The sequence below is a fragment of the Panthera onca genome, chromosome F1 (genome assembly GCF_046562875.1).
Source record: "Panthera onca isolate mPanOnc1 chromosome F1, mPanOnc1 haplotype 2, whole genome shotgun sequence".
NCBI lineage: Eukaryota > Metazoa > Chordata > Mammalia > Carnivora > Felidae > Panthera > Panthera onca.
Window position 1 is genome coordinate 66983920 of NC_138355.1, and position 26235 is coordinate 67010154.

Here is a 26235-nt window from a genome sequence, read left to right on the forward strand (position 1 = left end):
AGCTGCGGCCTTCGTTTAGCTGTGCGGCTACGACCCGGAACTTTGCTCCATGAAGACCCAGGGCGCTAGGGTGTTCCCAGAGCCAAGGTTCTCTTTCTAGGAGAGTCCAAAGCCACCTTCGCTTCCGTCTGCAAAATGCCCACCAGCAACAGAAGGCCCAAACTGCTCGGCAGGCCGCCACGGGCCCTCCGTGACCCAGGCCCAGCCCCCTCTCCTGCAGCACCCCGCATGACTTACCGTTCCCAAACGTGGCCCGTGCCTTCAAGGCCCTGTGCTTCCACAGCTGAACTGCACAGCCTGCAATCCAGATGCCTCCTCCTCTGAGCAGCCTTCCCGGATGCCACCCCCAGTGCCCGGAGTCCTTCTGTGCGTTACCGGAGCACTCCGGAGAGGCCGCACGTGATCACCCCGGATTGCACCGGTTTCTCCCCTCACCCCAACTGCCAGCCACTCAGGGTCGGGGCTGCGTCCCCTAAATTTCCGCAGCCCAGCCAGTGTCTCAAAGTGAACAAAGAAACGTCTGTCGAATGGAAAGTGGGAGGGTCAACGATGCTAACGCGGTTCTTACGAGGGGGAAGCCGGGGTTCCAAGGCTCCATGGGAGCCCCGCTTTGAGGGCTTCCACTGTCTCTGACAGAGCCGCACTCCTTGGGCCTCTGGAGACCCGGAGGGAGCACGTGGTAACAATTTCATGACTTCCAGTCTGAGGTCACCGAGCAGGAGGGCACGCAAGAATGACACATACAGGTCATGAGGGATAGTCTTTTAATGAAACTTGCTATTTATATATTTACACACACACACACACACACACACACGCACGCACACGCACGGAAAAAGAAAACAACAAAAATAGGTATTACAGCTTAATAAAACCACAGCTAGCACTGAGGGCTGGAGGTGACCCGGCAGCACACCCTCCCCGAGGTGCCGTCTACAGGTCTGGAGACAGGACAGCAGGAGGGAGACAGATCGCCTGGCCTGCACCTCGGGGCTTCCTTGTGGTTTGTTCCTGGCATTCAGCCTTTGTGTCCTTCCTGGTCGGGAAAGCTGGGACTCGGGTGGGGTGGGGAGTAGGGGGCGGTCTAGGGCAGGGTGAGAAGGGAAGAGGGACCCCGAAGAAGGGTAAATTAGGGCGGGCAGTTAGGAGTCAAACAGGAGCGAGAAGCTTCTATTTGCCCTCCCGGAATCGGGCAGGGGTGAGGAAGGGGAGACAGGTAGGGGGAGCTGGAGAGGAGAGGGAACTTGTTTCTCTCTCTTTGGGGCAGTTCTACTTGTTCATGTTAATTCCAGTCTAAGCAGGCCCAGAGAGGTTCCAGTGACACGCTAGTGGCCTATGTCCCCGTGGGACAAGTGGCCTAGGATGTGAACGGTAGAGCGGGCAGGAGTTGGGCTCCTCTCAGTAAGACACGGCTCCTGGCTCCCGAGGGGTGATGAAAAGGACGTCGGCCTTGGCGTTGATGCAGTAGGTGACGACGAGAGAGAAGACGAGGATGCCGAAGCCCACCATCAGGGTGATGAACTGCGGGAGGCGTGGGCAGGGAGGGAGAGAGACGCTGTCAGAGCCCAGCGTGGTTCTGGATCACCGCTTGGGGCTGGGAGCCAGGACCTCGGGATCCCAGAGCTGGCTCCAGGCACCGAGTGCTGAGCAATCACAGACAAGGTCTTCCCGACTGGAAGACGGAGTGGCTCCGTTCGAAAAGAGGAGTATCCCTGTTCTTCCTCCACTTTGTATTACTAAGATTTTAAGTATCTTTTTTTAAAAAAATTTACTTGAGAGAGAGAGAGAGGGAGAGAGAGAGAGAGAGGGAAGGAGAGAGAGAGAGAATCCCAAGCAGGCTCCATGCTGTCAGCACAGAGCCCAACACGGGGCTCGAACTCACAGGATTGTGGGATCATGACCTGAGCTGAGACCAAGAGTCAGACGTTTAACCTACTGAGCCACCCCGGAGCCCCTAGATTTTCAGCGTCTTGAAGTTAAGATCCATGACTTTGGTGGCAACTCTCCGGTGGCAACTCTGACATGCTGGTGATGGGGACTCAATAAACCATGGCGCCCATGCACACCCTAGTGCCAGCAGCTGGAAATCCCAGCTGGGAGGGGAGCTGTGGGGACGCTGCAGGGTGAGGAGCTCCTCTGGGGGGCCCTCCTCCTGGCGGGAGCCCACCTCCGGCGTGAACACACACTCACTCTGTCGGTGAAGACAGACTTCGCGATGGGGCGTGCCGGCGGACAGGGGACAGAGCGGCAGTAGGTTTTTGTGGCAAATGGGAGATGGCAGCAGTTAAGAGGTAAGAGGCAACAGAAAGAGGGCAGGGCGGTCTCTGGCATGCCCCTCCCGGCTCACCTCCAGCTCTCTGCTGGCTACCAGAAATATGCGGGCCCGGATGTCTTTCCAGCGGCTCTCAGTCCATGTGGAGTATTCAGTAGAGCCCCACTGCCTCAGTTCAAAGGCAGGGGACAGGGCCCTGGCCAGTCGCGCCGTGGAACGCACACAGCGGGGCAGCCGGTCCGTCTCGTTGGAGTTCAGAGGGCCCTGAACCCACGCGTACTCATACAGCTGCAACGGAAGACCGGCCACAGGGCGGGGCTGAGGCGATCCTCTCTCACCCCGGCCACGCCGTGCTTCTGCCCAGGCTCCTGCCCTCCAACACTCAAGTTCAAGGGGCCGCGTCCCTCCGCCTTTGCATCCCAACTCCTTGGGTCCAACTGGGCCTAGGACGCTGTCCAACTTCCCCTGGGGGTACGGGGCCCTCGGGGCACCTTCGACACCCACTCCCACTCCCACTCACATCCTTGTTTTCACTGGGGACTTTACTTGGATCCTGGCACTGCTCTCGGGGGAGGTCGACCACCTGGCCAGTCAGATTCGCCAAGGCATACTGTACCACGTAGGTGGTGTTGGTGGGGCTGGAGACGGCGATGTAATGCTGAAGAGGCCCATCACCTGAGTGGAGAGCACAGGGAAGGGAGGGTTTGGAGGGTGGAAGGTGGGTGCGGGTGGGAGGGGAAGGAAGAGCCCGAGGTTGACGGGAGCCAGAGAAGAGAAGGGAACGGATCCCACATGTATCAGGAGAAAGAAAGGAAAACAGGGGAGAAGGAAAGGAAAGGAGAAGGAAAAAAAAACAGCAGAGATTAAACCAAGCTGATGACTTTTTCCATCTCTTGCCTCGGCTAAGGGTGCCATTCCCCCAGCGCGTGCTTACCCAAGTAGGACCTCAGGTCCTGCCGGAGGATGGACTGGAACCAGGAGTTGTTGGCCCTGACCAGGAACCCATAGAGCAGGCGAGTGACCTAGGATTGGGACAGTGAGAGTCAACAAGCCCGTGACCCAGAGCCAAGCAGAGCTCTCAGTGGAGACCCTGTCGCAGGGCGGGAGCCGGGTCGGCCAGGGACTCTGGGGCTGGGGACGCAGAGGCTGGCTCACAAGGATGCCGGAGGCCCACCGGGAGCGCCCTGGCGCAGCAGGAAGCCTCGCTGGCACGCGCTGGCATGCTGGACTCCCAGGTTTGGGAGAAGGGGTTAAGTGCAGTGCAGACGGGACGGCCTGCCGCGTGCGCAGAGCCGGAGAGGAGGCGGGCCCCGCTTGCCCTTACCGTTTGGGGATCGGCCTGAATGGTGTCACTGAAGTTGGTTCCTCCTGCCAGCTGGTACAGGGCACGTCCCAGCACCGTGGCCACATCCGCCAGGGCCTGTGGCAGGCGGGAAGGGGGGGCTGAACGGCCCACCTCTTCTACCCTCTACAAGATGGTCTAACCACCTAGAAGACCTTCTAACCATCTTCGCTGTGTTCCCCACGCTCCCGGCCAACCCGGGCGAGTGCTACCTTGGCAGTGTCCGTCACAAAGTTGAGGTCCTCTTCGGGGCTCTGCCACTCGGGGTAGCTCACGTTAATGTTCTCCGCTGTGTCGTAAATGCTCTGGTAATAGCTGCCGGGAGAGCGGGCATGAGCCTCGGCCACACTCAGCCAGGGCCCTGCCCCGGTCCTCCCTCACAGGCCCTTCATGTAGGAGCCTGGCGTGTCTTTTCATCATCCGGGGGGAAGGAACAGAAAATGAGGGTCCCATACTGAAGAGGGTGTGGAGAGGCAGAGCAGTGAAATACAAGGACCTTCCGGAGAGACAAGGTAGAAGAGGCAGATGAGATCAGAAGGCAGGAGACTCCCTTCCTGGGAGGTCTTCAAACAGAAGAGATACTTCCCCAGAGTTTGGGCTGGAGACGGCTGAGAGGACTTTTGGGGAGCACGCCCCACATCACCAGAGGTTGGATGACGGTTCCAATGAACGTGAACATTGAGGGTGCCTGGGGGCCGAGGGGGATGAACGGGTCTTTCCCAGACACACGACACTGCCCTGGGTCCAAGCACTGTATGCTCCCTGGGGAGCCCCGTGAAGGCAGAGCTTAGAAGAGAAGCTTAGAGGAGAGCTCCCAGCCTTCAGCACCAACAGATGACGGCCCCACATAGAATCAAGGCCAAATGTGTGCAAATGAGGACTATCCCTTCACCCCGAAGCGATGCCGGGGTCGGCTGACCTCAGGTGCTGGAAGTGTCCCAGCCCTAAATAAGCAAGAAGGTGCTCCTTGGCTGGGGTCGGAGAGCCAGAGCATCAGCAGTGTTACTCAGAAACCCATTTGGCCTCATGGAAGAGGGGAGGGAAGCTGGGAACCTAGCAATCTGGCCCGAGTAAGAAGTCCCATGAGCCCAGGGCTTACGTTAGGGGCTCTTTGGGGTGCCCAGGACCAGGAGAGAGGTGACTAACAGAGCCTCACCCCGTATCTCTGGAGTCCCCTCAGCACAGGGGACGCTTTTACCCCAAAGGCAAGAACACGTTACATTTCAGAGTGTGAGTGTTGCCTGCGTCCCGCTCGGCACCCTTGGGCAGGCCCCAGACCCGGCCAGCTCGCTGTCCTCAGGGCGCTCCTGTTGGGGATGCTGCCCTCTGCTGGCAGCCCCAAGGACCCAGGCCTCGGGAGAGCTGGGGGAGGCGGACCAAGCACGGAAAGGCTGAGGGGGCCCGTGTTCTAAGATGACATCAAGTCACACGAGGCGACCGGCTTAGGTGCGAACAGGTCACTGAGCAAAGAACACAAATTGACCTGAGATTTGGAGGGGTGCTGTGGGGAGAGGGGAGACGGGAGTGGTGATCTTTCCTGACACAGGAGACACTCCCCCCTCTGGACCCCAGACCACAGGACAGATTCTCTGGGAGAAGGAAGAGGGTGTGGGCTCGGTGGCTCTTACTGGTTATGGAAGACAGCAGAGTGGTCGGCAAGGACGACACCAGAGATGTTCCGAGCCCGAAGAAACCTCTGCAGAGAAGACGGCGGGAGGGGCTGGGACTGGTTCGGCCTCCGGAGGACCACAGCAGGCACGCCGGCCCCGCTCTTCTCCAGGGTGCTCAGGAGGGCCTCCACCTGGCGGGGAGGGGTAGCTCAGGGGAGGCTGCGGACAGGGAAGCCGGACACATCTTCTAGGCCCACGACGCTCCCGCCACGTCCCCAGCTCGTGGTGCTGCCCCCGGCCCTCCTGCACCCCAACTCCTCAAGCCTTTCAGGATCCAGGCTCTGAATGTCCTGCAACTCCAGCTGTGTCATCCTCACTAGACGCCTAATTTCCTACTCTGGCCGAACTGGAGGAACAAGTAACAACGCCAAACGACACCAAGGGCCACCCAGGAGCCCAGGGCGGGGAGGGCGCGGACACTGGAGTGGCAGGAACCCCATGAGAGAAACAGGCCCAAAGCTGGACGCTGAGAGGAGGGAGGGTCTTGAACAAGTAGTGAGGAGCCTGGAGGACGGTTTGGGTAGAGGGTCCGACACAGCCAGGAAGCGAGCAGGGCAGCCCGGACAGCTGGGCAGCAGAGAGGGAGGGGCCGGTCACTCCCGGGCCCTCTGCGGGGCACGGAGGCGGGGAACCGCCCGCCCCAGGGAACCGGGGCCACGAGCTGCGCTCACGGCGCTTCCTGCGGAGCTGGAACAGCCACGCTGTTCATCCTTGAGCTGGTACCCCGCCTGAGGTCCTGTCTCACAGGCCCTGGGGGGTGGCGGGGGTCAGGCCCGGGTGAGGGGTGCCCACATTCTGAGCCGTTGGAACAGAGTGAGGCGGAAAGATGCTCAGATTACCTGATTGTGTACAGACTCATTTTTCTGGGACATGGGGTCTGTGTGCATCCAGAGCTCTAGAGAATTCCTTAAGGCCACCTGGGGGAGGATGAAGAAACAACACTTGGCTGCCCGCGGGGGCCCGTGCCCCGAGACCAGAGGAAGGAGGAAGGTCAGAGAAAAGTCAGGGAAGAGGCAGTGGCAAGGAGGACAACGAACAGCGGAGGAGGAGGCGGGAGGGGGAGGGGGAGGAGGGCACACGCAGCACACCTGTCCCAGCTCCACGAACGAGTCAATGTTCTCTAACTGCACAGGAAACTTGCCCTTCTCCATGTCGTACACCATCCTGGAGCTGCCGATGTAGTCAAAGGTCTCCTGACGGCGAAGACAAGGAACAGAGATTCCCAAGGGTCGGGGCAGGCTCAGTCTCCGGAGGCCAGATCACCAGGGCTCAAGGCACGAAGGCTGCGGTCTCGTGTCACCGCAAGTGCTGGCCGGCTTACGCAGTCACGTGACCTCACCCGCCTCCCTGCCCGGCCTCCCAGCTGTGACTTTTCCTCACGTGTGTGCATCACAGGACTTCTCGAGCCCAGAAACGGGGAGAGCAGCCTCGGTAAAGGCCCGAGGCGAACATCAGCTGTTATGTGCCTGCTTCCTGCCTCTCCCTCCCCTCCGCCGACGCAGCCGCGGCTGCCCTCCCCTTATTCCAAGGCCAGGCTGCGGGGGCAGTGGGGGGAGGGGGCAGGAGCCTCAGGGCTCTTGGGTGGAAGTGGCAGTGAAAGAGTCCAGAGAATAAAAGCAAAAGGCTGCCTCCCAGAGATCGCATCAACGGGGCACGAGGGGGCGGGCAGCACACCGATTCCGATCCCAGGCCAGGGTGTGAAAGCTTCCTAAGATGTGTGACTCTGGGGGGAGACACGTGGAGACATCTCCAGAAGCTCTTTGCTGAATGACAACTCAGGTCAAGCGCCCGGATCGTCCCCAAACGATAGCCACTCTCACATTTACCCTCCCTGCTGTCCTGCCCCTCCCCGCCTACCCCAGCAGAAGAGCCCCTACCCCTTGGAAGAAGACAAACATGACATTGCGGGGAAGGGTCAGCACATCAGGTGCCTTCTGCAAAGCTTCAGCGGCAGCCAGCTGGGTGACGAAGGAGGCGACGGCACTTTCAGCCCCTGGGGCCACGTTCCAGAAAAAGGAACGACTGTCCAGCTGGGTACAGTGGAAAAGGCAGGGGAGGTAGGCTTTGAAAATGGCAATTAGGACCGGGCCCCAGGCTCCCTCTCCTATTCCAGCCAAGGGAATGTGTGTGTCCTGGGACAATGGCCATACGAGGGGGCCCCACGGCCCAGACCCCTCTTCCCTGGAGGCTCCCCAGCACAGCGACTCTGAAACGTGATACGCCCGCAAGAGGCCCCCCAGCCCTTTTGGCGCCAGCCCTGTCCACCCTGACCAGGGACCCGCACTCACCCGGGTGGCAGCGACCACAACCCTGTCATCAGGCTCTAATGCCCCGGATATATTTATAGGCTTAAGCATGCTCCACACGTTGTAGTCGGACAGGGGGTCACAGACGATTTCTGAGCAGGACAAAGCGAGAGAGCGACAGAAATTAGGGAGAAGCCACAGAGAAGGCCTGGAGACGCCTCTGACTGCTGCCCCGTGGACCCTGTCAATCATTTCCTGCCTCCACTGCTTTAGGTTGGTTTCTCTGCCCTGTCCCCTGCAGGGACAAGTGGCCTCAACTGTTGGGAATTGTTCCCGCCTCTCTCGCCCCGTGCTCCCTGCCTGAGCTCCCCCCTTCCCAGGTCCCCAGCACACCCGCCGGGCCTCGGGTCTGTCCTACCTGGGTTGATGCTGAAGGTGCTCTGGATGGAGCTGCGCCGCATACAGGTGACAGTGCTGATGACAGCATGCATGTGGGAGAAGAGCTGCATGGCGCACAGCGGGAAGGTGGGCGCTGAGCCGTTGGGGCTCAGGTTGTGATCGCGATAGCACTAGGAGGGGAGACGGGCCCCGCTGAGGCAGCTCGCGTAGAATCCCTCCCCTGCTTCCCAGGAGGGCCCGGCCCTACCCCGACGCTCGCTCGTCAGTCCCTGAGCTATAGTACAAAGCCAGGATGTGTAAGGTCCGAGAGAAAACCTCACCAAGAGATGCGAAGGGGCACAGACTCAATGACTGAGTTGGGGCGGACGGAGTGTCCCCATCCCAAACAGCCTGGCCCAAGTTCCCAACGTGATTAGCTGCCAACTGTGCTGAACCAAATATCAAAAACCAAATTCAAGACAGCTTGGACATCAACTCACCATGTAACTTTGGAACAAATCTAACCGCTCTACAGGTCAAAACAAAGAAGCGAGGCCAGAATTAAAGATTATTGTAATTCAGAACATTCAGAAGCCTCTGAGCTGAATCTCTCGCAGCTCCCAGTCTGATGACCTTTTTCCCACACTCGGGGTTCCTAACCAGGCACAGCGTATTTCAGGTCAAGTAGAGTTTATGTTCTCTTCCAGCCTAATAGCCATCAATGCTGGAAGAAGAGGCAGGAGAGAAATGGGAAGGGACAGGCGAGAAAAATAAACGTATTGGCTTTTCTTGGAGCATCTACCATGCAGAGGTGCCCTGGTGGACGAGCCCTCCAGGCGGGCGGAGCGCCTACGAGATTTCTCTTTGCTAGGAGCTGGCAGCCGTTACCTGCTTGATGACCTTGGTTTCATTTTCATCTTCAAGAAGGAAGATGGGGAAGCTAAAGTCTTCATAAGCCAAGCCGTCGCCTAGGGGGTTCCACGGGATTTCTCTGCAGTGAGCAAATTCTGGCCCATACGAGTTGGAGTAAATGCCTGAAGGGGAGGACGGGGGACCGGCTGTTGGGACACTAAGCATTCGGGGCCTGAGTGAGGGAGGAAGGCTAGGATATCGTAGGGCTGGGACCAAGAGCTCCAAAGGAAAGGGGGACTCAAGGAAGCAAGCATCGACCCGTCACCACCTACAGGGAAACAGACACTGGTATCAGGGCGCCCTGGGCTGGCTGGTTAGGGATCGGGGCCTATGACAGAAAAGGAGGATGGAGGGAAGTGGACGAAGGGGAAGCAGCAGAGGAAGCAATGAATGGCAAAGACAAAGAAACACTGTCTTCTGTTTGGGAGTCAGCTGTTCACGCTACACACAGACGGACGCATCCCTCCGACCCTCCAAAGACACGAGACTGAAGCACCAGTGAGCTCTGCGTGATGGGAGGTCCCCTGATCCTCCGGGGCTCTTACCAAACCCATCATTGGGACACTGCACACTAGGAGAGGAGCCCGACGCAGGCCTGGGTTTGGCCAAGGACACCGCAAGGCCAGCAATCCGGCTGGTTGTCCCCTTCAGCTTCTCCATCAGATTCCTGGGACAGGGAGGGAGTGCCATGGAGGAAGACTGGGAAGGTTACCCCTGGCCCAGTATCTTGCCCCCAGGGATGGAAACAAATGGGAAACTAACGGAATCCAAACCTCTGACTCCTTGTTGAACACACGCGGTGTGTTGACTCTACTCCTAAAGAAGTGAAAACCCCCCCACCCCAACTGTTAACTCGTTTCTTGCCTCTTTTCTGTCTCTAACTCCTAAGTGAGGACTATGACCCGACCTGAGCTTCGGCTTCATCTCATCTACCCTGTCCCTGAGTGCCCCATGGGCCCTTCCTCCTGCCTGGGGTCTTTACTCACTGGACCCTATTTGTAAGGTCACCCAGACGACTCCTCTGATGGGGCAGGTTTTCTTCCGAGACTCACTCTCGCCCCCTGCCCTGATCGGACCAGGGCAGCCAAGCGAACCCTTATACACAAGTGTGGGATGGCCCCCCAGATCTTCCCGGCTGTGGCTTCCCTGAAGGCACACACAGTTCTTACCTGGTGAAGAGCTCGCCCTCCAGCAGAACCACATACGGGGGGTTGGGGCCGTCAGTCAGCACCCACTGCAGGTCCCTTTCTTTCTCCACCACGTGGAGGATCCCTGTGTCCCCGCTAACGGAAGCTGCCAGGACAGAATGGGCTCAAATTAAAGCTCCCGCAGTTGACGACTCTGCCTCTGCCTCACTGATTCTGCAGATCACTTATCTCCCAAACATGGCACCGGACACTGGGTTAACGCAGCCACCTCCAGACTTGGGCTTGAGCTGAAGAGCTGACTGCCCCAGCTCCACCTGAAGGCGACCAGCAGTGACTGGAGGACGAGACAGCCCGAGAAGTCTACTCATTCGCTAAATCTCAGAAAGGTCGTACGATCATTCTCTCACCCTCTTCCCTCAACCTCATTTAGCCACATGTACACATTTCCAGAAGAGGAGACAGCATGGTTTTCAAACCTGTATTTTCGCCAGGAAATGGCAGGCTTTAGATCTCTGGCTCAGAGTTCTAGCACTGAATCTTCCTGTGTGGAGACATATGTGCAGACTCCCTTGACCTGAGGACAATTCCTGGGTCTCCGTTCCTTTGCCCTATTTGGGAATGACTTTACTTGCTTTTAGCCTGTTTTAGGCAGGGTTACTCAAGAACTTTGAGATCTCTAGAAGAGAGCTTCCCAACTGATGGGTCTTGATGGGTTAGGGACGAGCTGATATTGACCCCCCTCATTTCTGGGGACCTAGGGTCTCCAGAGACCCCTAGGCTGGTCACTCCCGGCCAGGAGCAGAGTGACCCGGTACCCGAAGATGCCCTACAAATATCATACGTCTCCATATATGCCAGGATGCCATACAAATACTATTTTCTGTATCTCACAAATGACAAAGATCGGGCAGCGCTGCGGTAAAGGATGGGTAAGCCATCGTCAAGAATGCCTTGAATTCTATGCAGCAGTGCCTGTCATGTCCCTAGTGATCCACGTGGAGACATCCTACCATCTCCCCACGAGCCTTCTCGCCAGTGAAAATTCCTATCACGTATGAAAAGTCACATATTGTTTTAGAGCAATAGTTCTCGACCCCAGTTGAATCACTGTGGAGTTTTAAAAAATACAGACGCTTGAGCCTTATCTCAGACCTACTAAATTAAAGTCTCTGAAGGTGAGGCCCAGGTACGTGTACTTTCAAAACTTGCCACGTGATTCTTTATTATACCTAGCCAGTCGTGAAAACTACAGCTCTAGATCAAGGCACTGAAATATTTATAATGTGCACAAGACAAAGACCTTAAGCACTTCCAGACTGCCGGCCAGGTAGAAGTTTTCTTCCGTGGGATTTGGCAAAATCGAGACATGGACCCAAGTCCCCAACATTCAACTATGTCTTCCACGTGGTAAGTACCCAATAAGTTCGTGTGGATGGTGATAACGATAAACTTTAGAGGAATATCAGGACCTGGAATAACCGTAATAAAGACTTAGCTACCACCGGCAGTTCTAAGTCTGACAAAAGGCAACAGTCCTTGGCATGTAAAACCCGGAAAAAGGAAAAGCTGTTCTGACAAACAAAATATATATAACTTCAGCTCCAAGGAGGACAGGGAAAAGATAAGCCAGGACGCTGGAATAAAACACCTGGATTCTAATCTGGAGTCCGACTGGTGACTGTATAGTCCAGAGTAACTTGCTTACTTTTTCTGGGCCTTCCATGAAGAGAAACTTTTTCACCCTTATTCATCTCATACCATGGAGAGAGGTTTAAAAAGGAAGGAAAGGAAAGGAACCAACAGATAACCCTCTTTGAACACTTTAAAAGGGGCCAACAGGGGTGCCTGGGTGGCTCAGCCGGTAGAGCACGTGACTCTTAATCTCTGTGTTGTAGGTCTGAGCCCCACATTGGGTGTGGAGATTGCTTAAAAATAAGATCTTTAAAATAAAATAAAGTAAAATCAAATGAGCCCATAGAAACAGAGCAGTATAATCAGAAAACCAAACCAAATCTTTCTCTCCTTACGTTTACCATGCTAGCAAGCCTAATTAAAGAGGGTGTAGCTTGCTCGGGACGGACAAATACGAAGCAAGACTTAGAAATAAGCCGAAAAGGCAACGAGCTCTTAATGAGGAAGTGGCCAGAGTCCAGCCCCTCCCCTCTCCTTTCTGTGCTGGCACTTGGCTCACTCCTAGAGGCTACTGCTTTGCTTCCCACGGGGCTGCTCTCAGAACACGAAGCCGACTGACTCAGTCCCACAGAGGGCATCTTAAGAGCACACCTCCAGGAAGACAGGGTCCTAGCCTTTTGGCACAAAGAGTGGAGCTCCAGCAAGACCAGCAGTCTGATCTCAGCCCACACTTGGACCTGGCTCCCTTCCACGCACAGACCCCGTTGAAGAACGGAGTCCGAAAATTTTACTTGGAACTGTTCGGAACCAGTTAACCTACCTCCAGCAGGGACACGGCACGGTGAACACAGAGTGCGGCTCATGGAAGGCCGGGCAGGAAACGAGTTAACTGCCACATTAATCACGTCCTTCACTTCGCAGCGTCTGTGTCCGCCTACCAAACTAGAAGGTTTCAGGCAATCACGCAGGACTCCTGAGACCGTAGTACTGACTCAGCATCATCAATAAATGTAGGAGATAGTCTGACTTTCAGTTTTGTGCAGGTATGAGGTATGTTCTAACCATTTTTATAGGCATTTACTGAAATTCAGAGGTGACCGATATGGTGACGAAGAAGCCATGATCTGACTCTAAGTTTCCTGCTTACCGCAGAACTACATTCCGACAGAGCAATTATTCACAGAACAAAATATGAAAAAGGGAGGCTATGTAGCAGAGGAACTGGGGTTCGGCCTTCACATCTCTGCTCTTTCTACTTCCACAGTTTTATAACCATACTGTCATGGTACCCTGTTTTGGGACACATTTACAAAGCACAGAGACGAATCCAAATGCTTCACTAATTCCTCCTGCAACTATCTGGCTTTCTCAATGCCTTCCCTTCAAATAGACTACTGCCTTAAAGAAGTCCACTTTGGTTCCAAAAAGATGGTTCAGGTGACGACGGACTCATAGACTATGAGACTCCTTTCTCCTTAGAAAACAGTACAGTTTTCTACTTTAACTAGTGGATGCTAAGTGTCCTGACTTAGAACCTGAACCATGGGGCTCAATTCCTAGCCTCACCACTTAATAGCCTGATGATCTTGGGAAAGTTACTCAACTTCTCGCAGTCTCCATTTTGTCATTTGTAAAATGGGGACAATAAGAGAATCTACTTCATGGGGCTGTTGTGATGGTTCAATGAGATGCACACGCACGAGGCTCAAGTAAGCAGCACTTACTAAGCATTAGCTCCTATTAATTATCTTGCCTGGTTTCACAAATGGCTCTCTGTCACCTCCTACCCACACAGCCTAATTTGTGTGCTGAGACTCCCAAGCAGGACTTGGATCTTGAGATCTAAGGCACAGATTGAAACATCATTGGCCACAGGGGTGCCTAGGTGTCTCAGTCAGTCAAGTATCCGACTTCGGCTCAGGTCATCATCTCACGGCTCGTAAGTTCGAGCCCTGCATCGGGCTCTGTGCTGATGGCTCAGAGCCTGGAGCCTGCTTCAGATTCTATGTCTCCCTCTCTGTCTGCCCCTCCCATGCTCATGCTCTGTCTCTCTCTGTCTCTCAAAAATAAATAAACGTTAAAAAAAAAAAAAGAAAAAAAAAAGAAAAATCACTGGCCACAACACAAATCCCAGCCTCAACTCACATTGGCAGCCAATCTGATGAGTGGCGTTGAGCAGACGGACACAAGGAGCTGTTTTATTTAAGGAGATGTAGATCTTCCTCTCCACTGAGTTTCCCCTGCACAAACCTGCTCAGAAGACAAAAAGTGTTAGAAGAAGAGAGGCATTGGCACTATCAAGTCCTTAGCTCACCGTATGGCTTGGGTATATCATACTTCCTAAAAATTTTTTTTAATCTTTATTTATTTTTGAGAGAGAGATTGAGAGAGAGAGAGAGAGAGAGAGAGAGAGAGACAGAACGTGAGCAGGGGAGGAACAGAGAGAGAAGGAGACACAGAATCTGAAGCAGGCTCCAGGCTCTGAGCTGTCAGCATAGAGCTCGACACGGGGCTCGAACCCACAAACTGCGAGATCATGACCTGAGCCGAAGTTGGACCCTTAACCGACTGAGCCACCCAGGCGCCCCTGAGTACATCATACTTTCTAAAGTGGGATTAATGTCCATCCTTCTCACTTTCTGGACACATTACTGGATCAGATGAATGCGCCCAGCTATGTGCCCCAGAAAGTTATTACAAATTCCAATCAGAACAGCTGATATTAAAGCTAAAAGAAAGAAAACTTCATTTCCTAAGGGAAAAGGCACGTAACCTCAGATGTCCCGGTTTCCGGTTGCATGGGTGAGCATAATTCTGCTTTCTACCTTGCATGTGCATGTACCTTGCACCCTCGTTAATGAAAGGGTGCCAGTCTAAGAATATAGATTACGATAACACATCTTTGAGACATTTTTCCAGGAATCTGAGCAGAATTGGGAGAAACCTTATGCCACAGATCTGTCAATTAATCTAACATCCACAGGTCGCCTGTGTGTGGCTACAGTGTGGAGCGACTATAATTTCTCCTCTGGGGAATCTTTAAAGATAATATGAACTTGAGGGGAGGTATGGTCATAGTTACATACAGGCACGTTCGCATTTTAGGGCTTGACCACCGCCCTGCACCCACAGAACGAGGCCGCTCTTGTCTCCGACTAAACGCACTGGGAAGAGGCTGAACTGACACCTGTCCTTTCCGACAGGGGGTGGGGTGGCTCCGGGCCGTGGGGAAAACGAGGCAGGCGGACAGTCAGGCTGGAAGTCCGGGAAGAGGCCCGGAGGAGGAAATGGGGCGACACGACGTGCCGCGGGGTAGAAGGGGCCCTCAAATCAAATCCAGGCAAAGAAATGGGGGGGGGGGGGACTTCTGTCGTGGGAACGAAAGAGAAAGGATTTACAGGGTGGGGGCACAGAGGAGCAGAGGGGCCAGAAGGGGGGACGGCGGCGCTGGCGACCCGGCCGGTCCCGACTGCTCTCCTAACACACCGGAGCTCACGCGCGGGGGGAGGCCTCACCTGCCAGCAGGACGCAGAAAGACAGAAGGCGAAGAAGACTCCGACTGCCCGGGTCGGCCACAGAGCCGCCCCCGGCCGTGGCCATCTTGCCTCTCGGCTGAGCGGAAGCCTCCCCTCCCCTCCAGCCCGGCAGTGGCCTCTCTAGGCCAACGCTGGTGCCGTCTCTGTGGTCCGGAGCTCCCGGGACCGGAAGTTCGTGCCCGCGGAGCTTCCGGGAGCCGCGGCGGAGCGGCGCTGACGTGGAGGGAGGCGAAGGGCAGCAGGGAGTGGCGGGGCTCGGGTCGGCAGCTCGGAGCCGCAGGTCTCAAGGATGCTGACCAAATTCGAGACCAAGAGCGCGCGGGTCAAAGGTAAATGGAGAAGACGAGGGGGAGCTCGAGGACCGGGTGTCGGGGGCGGTGCTGTCTCGGGGAGTGACCGAGGCCGAGTCGGGCCCACCGCACGGGCAGGAGGGAGGGCGGCCTGGCGGCGGTTCTGCAGCCCTCTCTTCTCTGGAATGCCCTCGGGATGTGATTGACCTGCGGCGGCTCCCCCACCGTTCCCTTGCTTCCCTCCCGTCTTCTGCGGGGGCCGGTGCTCCCGACTTTGATTCTTTGGGTCCCTGTCGGCCTTTTGAGGACCGGGTTGTAGGGAGTGGACCTGGGGATCGAGTCTCGACCTGTGCCGTTCGCATCCACGTCTAACGTTTTCGGAAATGAGCACTGGCTGCCTCTCTCTTAGGGAGGCTTTGGCGGCACCGTATCGACATCCAGCGCCTCCATTGGGCGTTGTTTCCTACCTGGAGACAGGACATTGAGACCTGTAACTCCAGTAAAGTCTGAGCTTGATAAGGTTGTCCGATAAAATACAGGACGCCAAGTCACACTTGGATTTCAGAGAACGAAATAATTTCCAGTGTCGTTCGCTGTTGATCTGAAGTTCAAATTTTAACGGGGTATCTTCATTCCTATTTCCTAAATGGGGCAACTCCAAAGCATGACTATCAGTGGATGGGGGTGGAGGGCGAAAGACTGCAACAGCCGTAGTAGTCTTTTGGAGTGTTAGAATGGGAAAGGCAGAGAAGTAAGGTCTCTTGAGATTTCATATGTGTATAAATGTACGTGCATATGTATGCATACGTACCTATATGTGTATATGATTTGAATATTTAGTAAGAAGAGCAGAGCAGGTTGGCTTGGGAACTTGGTGTTTGGAATCACCTGGCCTTACTTTGGAATCCTGAAACATTTCCCTAACGAGCTGTATGACCTCGGGCAACTTATTAAGGTTTCTTAATATGGTTCCTCATCCGTACAATGTGAATAATTAACATTCTCCTACAGAGAGAATTAGAATGAGATAGCATATGACTACATTTATTACAGTGCCTGCTGTATACTCCGTAGCTCAAAAACTGGAGGCCATTGTTATGTAAGAATAGATTCTGAGCAGTTTTTTTTTTTTCTTAATTTTTTTAATTTTTTTTAATGTTTATTTTTGAGAGAGAGAGAGAGCGCACACATGCAAGCGGGGGAGGGACAGAGAGAAAGGGAGACAGAGAATCGCAAGCAGGCTCTGCGCTGCCAGCTCGAAGCCCGACACAGGGCTGGAACCCACGAACCGTGAGATCATGACCTGAGCCGCTGACGGACGCTCAACCAACTGAGCCACCCAGGTGCACCCCCCCCTTTTTTTTTTTGAGAGAGAGAGAGCAAACGAGCACGTGCACAGCTGGGGGAGGGGCAGAGAGAGAGGGAGAGAGAGAGAATCCCCAGCAGGCTGTTAGTGTGGAGCCTGATGCGGGGCTTGATCCCATGAGCTGTGAGATCGTGACCTGAGCTGAAGCCAAGAGTCAGAAGCTTAACCGCCTAAGCCACCCAGGTGCCCTGATTCTGAGCAGTTTCTAAGTCTCGTGGGAGTCTTGATAGCGAAGCATGCCAGCAAGAATTTATGGATGGCTGAAGTGGTCTCCCTAATCCTTGAATTTTCTCTTCTGCTCTTGATTTCTCAATGGGCAAAAGAAAAGTGAGGAAAAGAGATGTCAGAATATTTGAGAGTTAATATCTCTTAACGAGTATTACTGTACGTCATGGAAAAAAATGAACAACGTAATAGGAAAAAACAGAATTCAGAAGAAAAAACGTGAGTGTTCGGTAAAAAAATGGAAATATTCTCCACTAACAGTGAAAGAAATGTTAAAAAAAAAAAAAGGTAAATAACCTTTTGAATTTGGATTAGTAAAACAAACAAAACAACAAATAACCAATAACAGCCAGTGTGTGCAAAATTGTTACCTTCAGAAATCCAAGGAGACTGTATATTGATGGTCTTTTTGAAATAAGGTAGTATCTATAAAAATGTTAAATGCGCATACCTATTTCTGGCAATCCTACTTCCAGGTCTTTAGTCTTAAGCAGTTATAATGCAAATAAGTTAGATTACGCATAGAAGTATTTTCTTTAGGGCCTATTTTCTAGTAGGTGAAAGTTAGGGGGAAAAACTTAAATGCTCATCACTAGAATAATTTTTAAATGTGGTACATCTGTGTTTTGCTGTTGTTATACTGTTGTTAAAAAGAAAGGTTAGGTTTGTGTGTATTTAATAAGATCCACGATGCATAGCTAAGTGAGAAGTTTGCATAACATATTTCCATTTTGATAAAATGATGCCGTCTGTGTTAGAAGTCTGAAAGGATACACTCCAAACTGTTAGCAGTTGTTACTTCTGTGGACTTCCATTTCCAGTCTATTACTCCAAGGAGTAACAGAGAGATTTACTTTCTCACCTTAAAACAGCTGCACAACAGAACAAAATGTGTGAATCAAAAGTTTTCAGACACTGGATAACAGGCGGTGCAGGAGAGTGATTCTTGAGAGAAGGGAAATAAACAAGGTGAGTCCTGTGAGTGTTTTTTAGCTTACTACCTGGAGAGTTTCCAGGCTGCAGGATAGGGAAGGGGGAAGAGCCCTGTGGTCTCACTGTGGAAACATAGTTTAGAGTTCAGGGCAGCCCAAACTGCTAGAATTTGCTGGACAGAACACCAGAGAGGGAGCTGCCCAGAACACTGGAGTTCTGCAGGGGATCCTGTCAAGCCTTTGTCTGATTTCTAATCTGCATATGCATGTGTGGAAATGACCCCAAGCCTGGGATAGAACCCCTGGAGCTCACTTAGAGCTGGGAATAGTTTTGTGTTCCTATCGCTGGAATGGAAAGGCCTCCTAATACTGCAGGGTATCATCTAGAGACCTCAGGTGGTATCGCCTTCATAGGGGTGCCAAATTAGATCTAGACTAAAGGCTGTTGTCGACCCATACTAGCAAAACTAAAAGCGAACTTTAAAACAGCCAACCTCATGGGGCGCCTGGGTGGCTCAGTCGGTTGGGCGCCTGACTTCAGCTCAGGTCATGATCTCGCAGTCCGTGAGTTCGAGCCCCGCGTCGAGCTCTGTGCTGACAGCTCAGAGCCTGGAGCCTGTTTCAGATTCTGTGTCTCCCTCTCTCTCTCTGACCCTCCCCCGTTCGTGCTCTGTCTCTCTCTGTTTCAAAAATAAGTAAATGTTAAAAAAAAAACTAAAAAAATAATAAAACAGGCAACCTCACAGCATCCTAAAACAAAGCCCAACAATATTTAAAGGAATATAACAAAATCTAGCCCCTAATAGCATACAATTCATAACGTCTGGCATTCGACGAAGGAGCATCTGAACCTAGGATTAACCTAGATGTTCATTTTTCTTACCTGAATTGACAGGGGGTGGGATTGTGGGGCATACTTAGCTAATTGGATCATTCCTTGTTTTTTTCTTTTCTTCCCCTCTAGGGCTCAGTTTTCACCCCAAAAGACCTTGGATCCTGACCAGTTTACACAATGGGGTCATCCAGTTATGGGACTATCGGATGTGTACCCTTATTGACAAGTTTGATGAACATGATGGTGAGATGACACTTTCTAGGAGGGAATTAAAGAGATCTAAGTATTTATTGTCTTCTGGAGTAGTGTAAACTTTCTTTAGGATTAAAGAATACGGAAGGGCCGGAACCAAAAATTCCTGAATAAGGATCACTTTAGAGATGAGCAAATACAGCTCTCTGACACGCGTCGCCTGCTTCCTTCGCCAGGTCCAGTACGAGGCATCGACTTCCATAAGCAGCAGCCGCTGTTTGTCTCTGGAGGAGACGACTATAAGATTAAGGTACAGAGGGTCTGTCATGACTGGGAGTAAAGGACAGGCTGTCGGGTGTGGCACGCGTAGAAGGGACTAAAAACAGGACCTCTCATTCATACAGAGCTCAGGCTTTTGATGTTACCAGGAAACGTTTATTGAATACTTACTGTGTACCAGACACTTTTATTTTGGGGGAATTAAAAAAACAAGAAATGATCTCTGTTCTCAAGGAGCTTTTATTCTAAGGGAGGAGATACATGTATACTCGAAATAATAGCACATGCAGTTTGGTGAGTGATACAATAGGGAGAGAACCGAAGTGAAATAGAGGACAGTCCAGGTACAAAGACAAAAAGGCATGGCACAGGTGGATACGTTTGAGAAGCTGTAATTAGTTGTGTGTGAATAAGCTCTGGAGAGAAGGTGAGAGAAGGGCCCGAAGATGAGAGGGGCCAGATCATGCAGTACCTGTTTGCAGTGCTCAGAAGTTTGGGTGTCCTCACACAGATAGGAAGGAGCCATTTAAGGGGTTAAAATAGAGGAGTGACATCGGATCCACATTTCTTTTTTTTTTTTTTAAACTTTACCTGAGCAGTAGTCTAGAGAAAGGACTGGATGAAGCGGGCAAGTCTGGAGGCAGAAGTGCCAGTTAGGAGACTGTCGTATAAGCTCGAGCGGCAGGTGAGCAGGGCCTGGCCTCGGACGGTACACGCGGATGGAGACAAAGAGTTGGATGTGAGAGCTTAGGGAAGGGAGTCTGTGAGTCTGCCGGAGGGGCGGTTAGGGGAGACTAATGAGCTGACTGTATTTGTCTCCGGCCTCTAGCTCGGGTCACTGGGTGTGCGGGGCGCCATCCACTAGGAAAGGGAAAACAGGAGGCGGTGCGGTTCTCTGGAGTGCTGGGGGAGGCCGGTGTCTTAGTGTGTCGAGGCTGCGGTGACAAAACGCCACAGCCTGGGCGGCTTATTAACAACAGAAACTTCTCAGCTTCAGAGGCTGGAAGTCCAGGATTAGGGTGACCGCCCAGTCGGCTTCTGGTGAGGACCTCCTTCTAGGTTGCAGACAGCTGACCTCTCTCTGTGTCTTCGCGTGGTGGAAGGAGACGGGGATCTCTGTGGAGTCTCTTACGAGGACATTACCTTACCGTTTGGGAGGCCTCCACCCTTGTGACCTAAGCGCCCCTCAGAGGCCCCGCCTCGTAATGCCTTTGCCTTGGGCGTTAGGATTTCAGTGTATGAATTTGGGGGAGGACGCAAACATTCAGTCCATAGCAGATGGCTAACGAACACCGTCTTGACACTGATGAGTTTGAAGCACCTCAGGGACGGTCTGTGGAGATGTGTCTGCACCGGGGTCATATTTGGGGATTGTCATCACGGGGAAGGGAGCCAAAACAGAGCAGTAGAGGGTGTCACCCCGGGATGATGTGGAACGAGAAGACAGGGTGTCATTTATGATAGAGGAAGTAGAGTTCATATAGGGAAGAATGATTTTAGAGGTTGGAGATGAACCAGAGGGAAGAAGCAGAAGCCTGTTGGATGCCCAGGAAGGAGGGAATTTTGGGTAGGAGGAGAAAGTGGTCAGAAAGAGGTAAGGACCGAGTAACCTTTGGATTGCTTCATTAGGAAGACATTCGTGATCCTAGCGCCTTAATATGAAGGAAGGAAACAGAATAGACGCAATTCTTTGAAGAAGCTTGACTGATAAAGACAAAACTGGAGTGGGAGGCTTTGAACCTTTAAAAAAAATAATCAAAATTTTTCTCTCTTTACTTCCACATGTTGTTTTCATTAAGCGTGTACATCCAGTCAACCCAGGAACTGAATAAAGTCTTTTTCGGAGGCTAGCTTAAGATTATACAGCAGAACTTAGGCATGACAAGTGATGACTGCCTGCAGAGAAAAGAGGCACTGTTTTTTTTTTAGGTTTTTAGCACCGCATCCTGAGGGCAGCCAGTGGAAGCTCAACCACCTGATAGACCTCAGAAGCTTCTAGGAATATCACTTCATTGTAATAATTGTAGTAAAGTATTTGTCGTTTCTCCTGATGGCCATTGACGCTCAAGAATGGTTAACTCAGGTGTTTGTAATTTGCTTAAGAAAGAAAAGACTGAGTGACATGTAAGATAAGAGATTTTTTCCCCAAATCATTCACATGTTTTAGAAAAGGATTATTTTCCATGTAAATGAAATGTCCTGATAGGCAAATCGGTAGAGACAGAAAGTAGATTAGTGGCTGTCTGAGGTTGGAGGGGTTGGAAACGAGTGGGGAGTGAGAGCTATGGGTACAGTGTTTGGGGGGTGGGGGTGAGGGAACGCTCTAAAACTGGTGATGGTCGCACAGCTCTGAACGTACTAGAAACCGTCGAATTCTGTACTTTTAGTGGCTAAGTTACATGTGCTTTGAATTATATTTCAATAAAGCTGTTAAAATGAGGGCATTGGTTAGCTGGTGGGTGTGGTGTTCTCACAGGAAGCCGTAAGTGGCCAGCTTCTCAAAACCGTACAGGCCTTTATGGATTCACAGTTTTGGAGTTCGGTAGCAGTCTGTGAAGCAGTCAGGACAGTGCAAAGTTGGAAGTGTGGAAGTTGGTGTTTTTATTTTTTTAAAACGTTTTATCTATTTTGAAAGAGAGAGTGCACGAGTGTGCCAGTGGAGGGGCAGAGAGGGAGAGACAGAGAATCCCAAGCAGGCTCCGCGCTGTCCGTGGAGAACCCAAGGTGGGGCTCAAATTCATGAAACCGCGAGATCGTGACCTGAGCCTAGATCAAGAGTCAGTCGCTTAACTGACTGAGTCACCCAGGTACCCCTGTAAGTGTGCGAGTTTGTTTTATTAATTAATTAATTTTAGCAAGATTTTGAAAAATGTTTATTTTTAGGGAGAGAGAGAACACATATGCGCGTGCATGCAAGTGTGGGAGGTGGAGAGAGAGCGGGAGACAGGATCTGAAGGGGGCTCTGCTGATGGCAGATAGCCCGATGTGGGGCTTGAATTTATGAACCGTGAGATCATGACCTGAGCTGAAGTTGGATGCCCAACTGACTGAGCCCCCCCAGGCGCCCCTGGAAGTGTGGAAGTTTAATATAAACACTGAACTCTGTAAAAGGCGAAAAGTTACTTACCAACTGGCATTTATGTTATGATCTAATTTTTGTGTGACACTCAAACTGCACTGTGTATGTGTATTTTGTTTATAGATAATTCATTGGAAAAGCATTCCAGTACTTTCACCTTCGGTGGTGTTTACCTTTTCTCACTTCTGCACATACCTGTTGAGCACCTACTAGCGTTAACCTCTGTGTTAGGTGCTAGGGGGTTAGTGCCGAGCATGATGGACAAGGACCCCACCTTTAGGGAGCTTGCATTCATGTTTGGACAATCATACTTACAGGTTATCCGAATTTGTTTCAGGAAATGATATTACCTTTTGTAACTTACAAAAGAGAATTTTAAAAATTTTTAGTGAAGAATAGTAACTAGGTGGCTTGGGGATAGATTATAAGAAAAATATTAGGTGTTAAAAATGTTTTTTTTTTTAAAAGGCAACTCACCTCTTATTTTTGAACTTTTTGGAAGGTTTTCTGGATGGGAGTCTATGCTCACATTTCTGTCTTTCTCAGTTACGTTCCTTGATGCCTGGTACTTTGGTAGTTGGCTCAACTTTGTATCTGAATATCGTGTTTTTCTGCTTAGTTCACCCTAACTGAGCAAGGTAGTATTTTCCATAGTGATGAGTTAAAGTCTGTGTGATAGACAAGTACAGACCATGAAGGTATGTGTATCATTTGCCAGCAAGGTAGCAGTCTAGGAGGAGGTGATGCTGTATGTTACATTAATGTTTCCTTTAGAGTCATCGTATCTGTCCTGCTTTTTTTTTTTTTATTTTTTATTTTTTATTTTTTTAACGTTTATTTATTTTTGAGACAGAGAGAGACAGAGCATGAATGGGGGAGGGTCAGAGAGAGGGAGACACAGAATCCCAAACAGGCTCCAGGCTCTGAGCTGTCAGCACAGAGCCCGACGCGGGGCTCGAACTCACGGACCGCGAGATCATGACCCGAGCCGAAGTCGCCGCCCAACCGACTGAGCCACCCAGGCGCCCCACTGTCCTGCTTTTTTAATCCTCAGCTAAGATAGTGGGTAACACACTAGGGGGTCAGTATTCAAACTAAGAACACACTTATGCAGTAGAAAGAAGAGTGTCAAGTCAAGCCCTGGACAAACATCTCATCTTGTTGTAAGTAGAGTTGGTTTCTCCCCAGAGAAAGGAAAAACCTTTCCATAATTTCCCCTAGCCTTGCCTTTTCCCGTCGCCATGTGTTTAGCTGACCTATGTTTTCATCTTTGATTTTTTTTCCTCCAACCTTAAGCAAGTCTTAAATGAGACTTCCTATCAAGGTTCCTACCTATATAGAAATGCAAAAATATAAGGCAAACTTACTTGTTGAGAAACCTGAGTCCCTTAGATGGATTTCTCTTTGCAGGTGTGGAATTACAAGCTTCGGCGCTGTCTCTTCACATTGCTTGGGCATTTAGACTACATCCGCACCACGTTTTTTCATCACGTAAGTGGCCATGGGAGCTCTAGTTGTAGAGCATTCTTCAGTTGCCCTGTGGGGATCTTTACTTGCTTTTCAAGAACCCATGACAGCAGAATTAGTGGAGTTTTTGGAGTGACTCTTCTAGAAACTATGTGGCATTGACCTTTCCGCTTTGTTTCTGTCTTCAAAAGGAAGCACTCAGGGTTATATTGAATTTAATTTAATTGGGTTCAGTGGGCTCTATAAGGAAGTCATTGATTCTCTGTAGGGAAAAGTAGAAACTGGATTTTAGGTTTACTGAGCTCTAGTGAATAAAAGTTTGCAGACTGATCCCATGTGAGGTGTTATTAAGTAGGTGTGTCTGGAGGGAGGTCGAGGTTAGATGCCCTTTGGATGAGCTAACAAATGTTTTGAAGCATTAACAATTAGGTGCTTCTATCTTAGGATTTTAGGGTACAGTAGAGGCTTTTCCTTTACCCAGGCTTTATACCTTCTTTTTTATTTTTTTTATTTTATTTATTTATTTATTTTTTAACGTTTATTTTTGAGAGAGAGGGAGAGACAGAGTTTGAGTGGGGGAAGAGGCAGAGAGAGAGAGAGGGAGAATCTGAAGCAGGCTCCAGACTCAGAGCTATCAGCAGCACGGAGCCCGACGCAGGGCTCAAACTCATGAACCGTGAGATCATGACCTGAGCCGAAGTTGGACACTTAACCAACTGAGTCACCCAGGCACCCCCATACTTTCTTTGATCTATCAGGTATCCTAGAAGACAGATACCGAGTTACGTATAGATTAGAGACTCCCAGTCTCTTAATCCAGTCCCAACCTGGCTGGATCTTTCTATAATCTTATGCTATTAGATTTAATTTGTACCATTTCTTGACTCTAGTAAACTGAGTCTCTTGAATTAAGTTAGAAAGAATATAATGAAATAAATGAGAATTTCCTGGCTAAGTATACTTTATATCTTCTTATAAAATTCAAAAAGTAAGTTTTAGGGTAGAATAATAAAAATCAGAACTAAAACATTTGAGAATGATTAACCAAAGAGGTAGAAGACCTGTCCTCTAAAAACTGTAAAACACTGATGAAAGAAACTGAAGAAGACACAAAGAAATGGAAAGAAATTCCATGCTCATGGATTGGAAGAACAAATATTGTTAACAGGTCCATACTGCCCAAAGCAGTCTACGGATTGAATGCAATGCCTATCAAAATACCACCAGCGTTTTTCACAGAACTAGAACAGACAATGCTAAAATTTGTCTGGAACCACAAAAGACCCGAATGGCCAAAGCAATCTTGAAAAAGAAAAGCAAAACTGGAGTTATCACAATTTCAGACGTCAGGCTCTATTACAAAGCTGTAGTAATTAAAACATCATGGTACTGGCATAAAAACAGACACAGAGATCAATGGAGGAGAGAGGCCAGGAATAAACCCACTATTAAATGGTCAGTTAATCTTTGACAAAGGAGGAGTGGATATACAGCGGGAAAAAGGCAGTCTCCTCAACAGATGGTGTTGGGAAAATTGTACAGCAACATGCAGAAGAATGAAACTGGACCACTTTCTTTCGCCATACACCAAAATAAATTCAAAATGGATGAAAGACCTAAACGTGAGACCTGAAACCATAAAAATCCTTGAAGACGGCACAGGCAATTTCTTTGGCATTGGCCGTAGCAACATTTTTCAAGGTGTGTCTCCTGAGGTGAGGGAAGTAAGAGCAAAGGTAAGCTGTTGGGACTACATCAAGATAAAAAGCTTCTGTACAGCGAAGGAAATAATCAACAAAATTAAAAGGCAACCTATGGCATGGGAGATTGCAAGTGACATCTGACAAAAGAGTTAGTGTCCCAGATACAAAGAGTTTATAAAATTCAACACCAGAAAAGCCAAGTAATCCAATTAAAAAATGGGCAGAAAACATGAACAGACATTTCTTCAAAGAAGACATCCAGATGGCCAACAGATGCCTGAAAAGATGCTCAACATCACTCATCATCAGGAAAATGCAAATCAAAACTGCAGTGAGGTATCACCTCATAGCTGTCAGAATGGCTAAAATCAACAAAAGAAACAAGTGTTGGCGAGGGTGTGGAGAAAAGAGAACCCTTGTACACTGTTGGTGGGAGTGAATACTGGTGCAGCCACTGTGGAAAACCATATGGAGGTTCCTCAAAAAGTTAAAAATAGAACTACCCTAGGATCCAGTAATCACACTAGTGGATATTCACCCCCAAAATACAAAAGCTAATAAAAGGGAATATATGCACTCCTGTGTTTGTTGCAACAGTATTTACAGTAGCCAAATTATGGAAGTAACCTAAGTGTCCATTGATAGATGAATGGATAAAGAAGTGCGTGTGCGCGCGCACACACACGGGAATGTTATTTAGCCATAAAAAGAATGAAATTTTACCATTTGCA

At 50.8% G+C, this 26235-nt stretch overlaps 2 protein-coding genes across 2 annotated transcripts in view; one reads left to right on the forward strand and one right to left on the reverse strand.

Annotated features, from left to right (window-relative positions):
• Positions 1-747: 747 nt before the first annotated feature.
• On the reverse strand, positions 748-15248 carry NCSTN (nicastrin). The gene is made up of 17 exons (XM_060644537.3): positions 15116-15248; positions 13746-13850; positions 9990-10113; positions 9366-9487; positions 8797-8942; positions 7949-8099; positions 7573-7682; positions 7162-7314; positions 6373-6477; positions 6124-6201; positions 5243-5415; positions 3827-3929; positions 3597-3692; positions 3207-3294; positions 2793-2947; positions 2348-2560; positions 748-1521 (listed from the first exon to the last, which is right to left on the reverse strand). Exons 1-17 carry the CDS (start codon positions 15198-15200, stop codon positions 1399-1401), a joined length of 2130 nt encoding a protein of 709 aa, XP_060500520.1. The 5' UTR covers positions 15201-15248; the 3' UTR covers positions 748-1398.
• Positions 15249-15326: 78 nt separating this feature from the next.
• COPA (coat protein complex I subunit alpha) overlaps positions 15327-26235 on the forward strand; it is a 45634-nt gene continuing 34725 nt past the window's right edge. The window contains exons 1-4 of the mRNA XM_060644536.3: positions 15327-15465; positions 18914-19027; positions 19213-19286; positions 23745-23825. Coding sequence (XP_060500519.2) covers positions 15426-15465; positions 18914-19027; positions 19213-19286; positions 23745-23825 — 309 coding nt within the window. The 5' untranslated portion in view covers positions 15327-15425. The remainder of the gene's footprint in view (positions 15466-18913; positions 19028-19212; positions 19287-23744; positions 23826-26235) is intronic.

Bases quoted from the DNA above. Each gene is read 5' to 3' on its own strand.
- NCSTN (XM_060644537.3), bottom strand. From the start codon at position 15,200: ATGGCCACGGCCGGGGGCGGCTCTGTGGCCGACCCGGGCAGTCGGAGT. The intron at 8,100-8,796 runs GTAACGGCTGCC...CTCCCCTCCTAG, and splicing joins AAACCAAGGTCATCAAGCAG to TGCTATCGCGATCACAACCT. The intron at 6,478-7,161 runs GTAGGGGCTCTT...CTTCGCCGTCAG, and splicing joins TGTTTGTCTTCTTCCAAGGG to GAGACCTTTGACTACATCGG.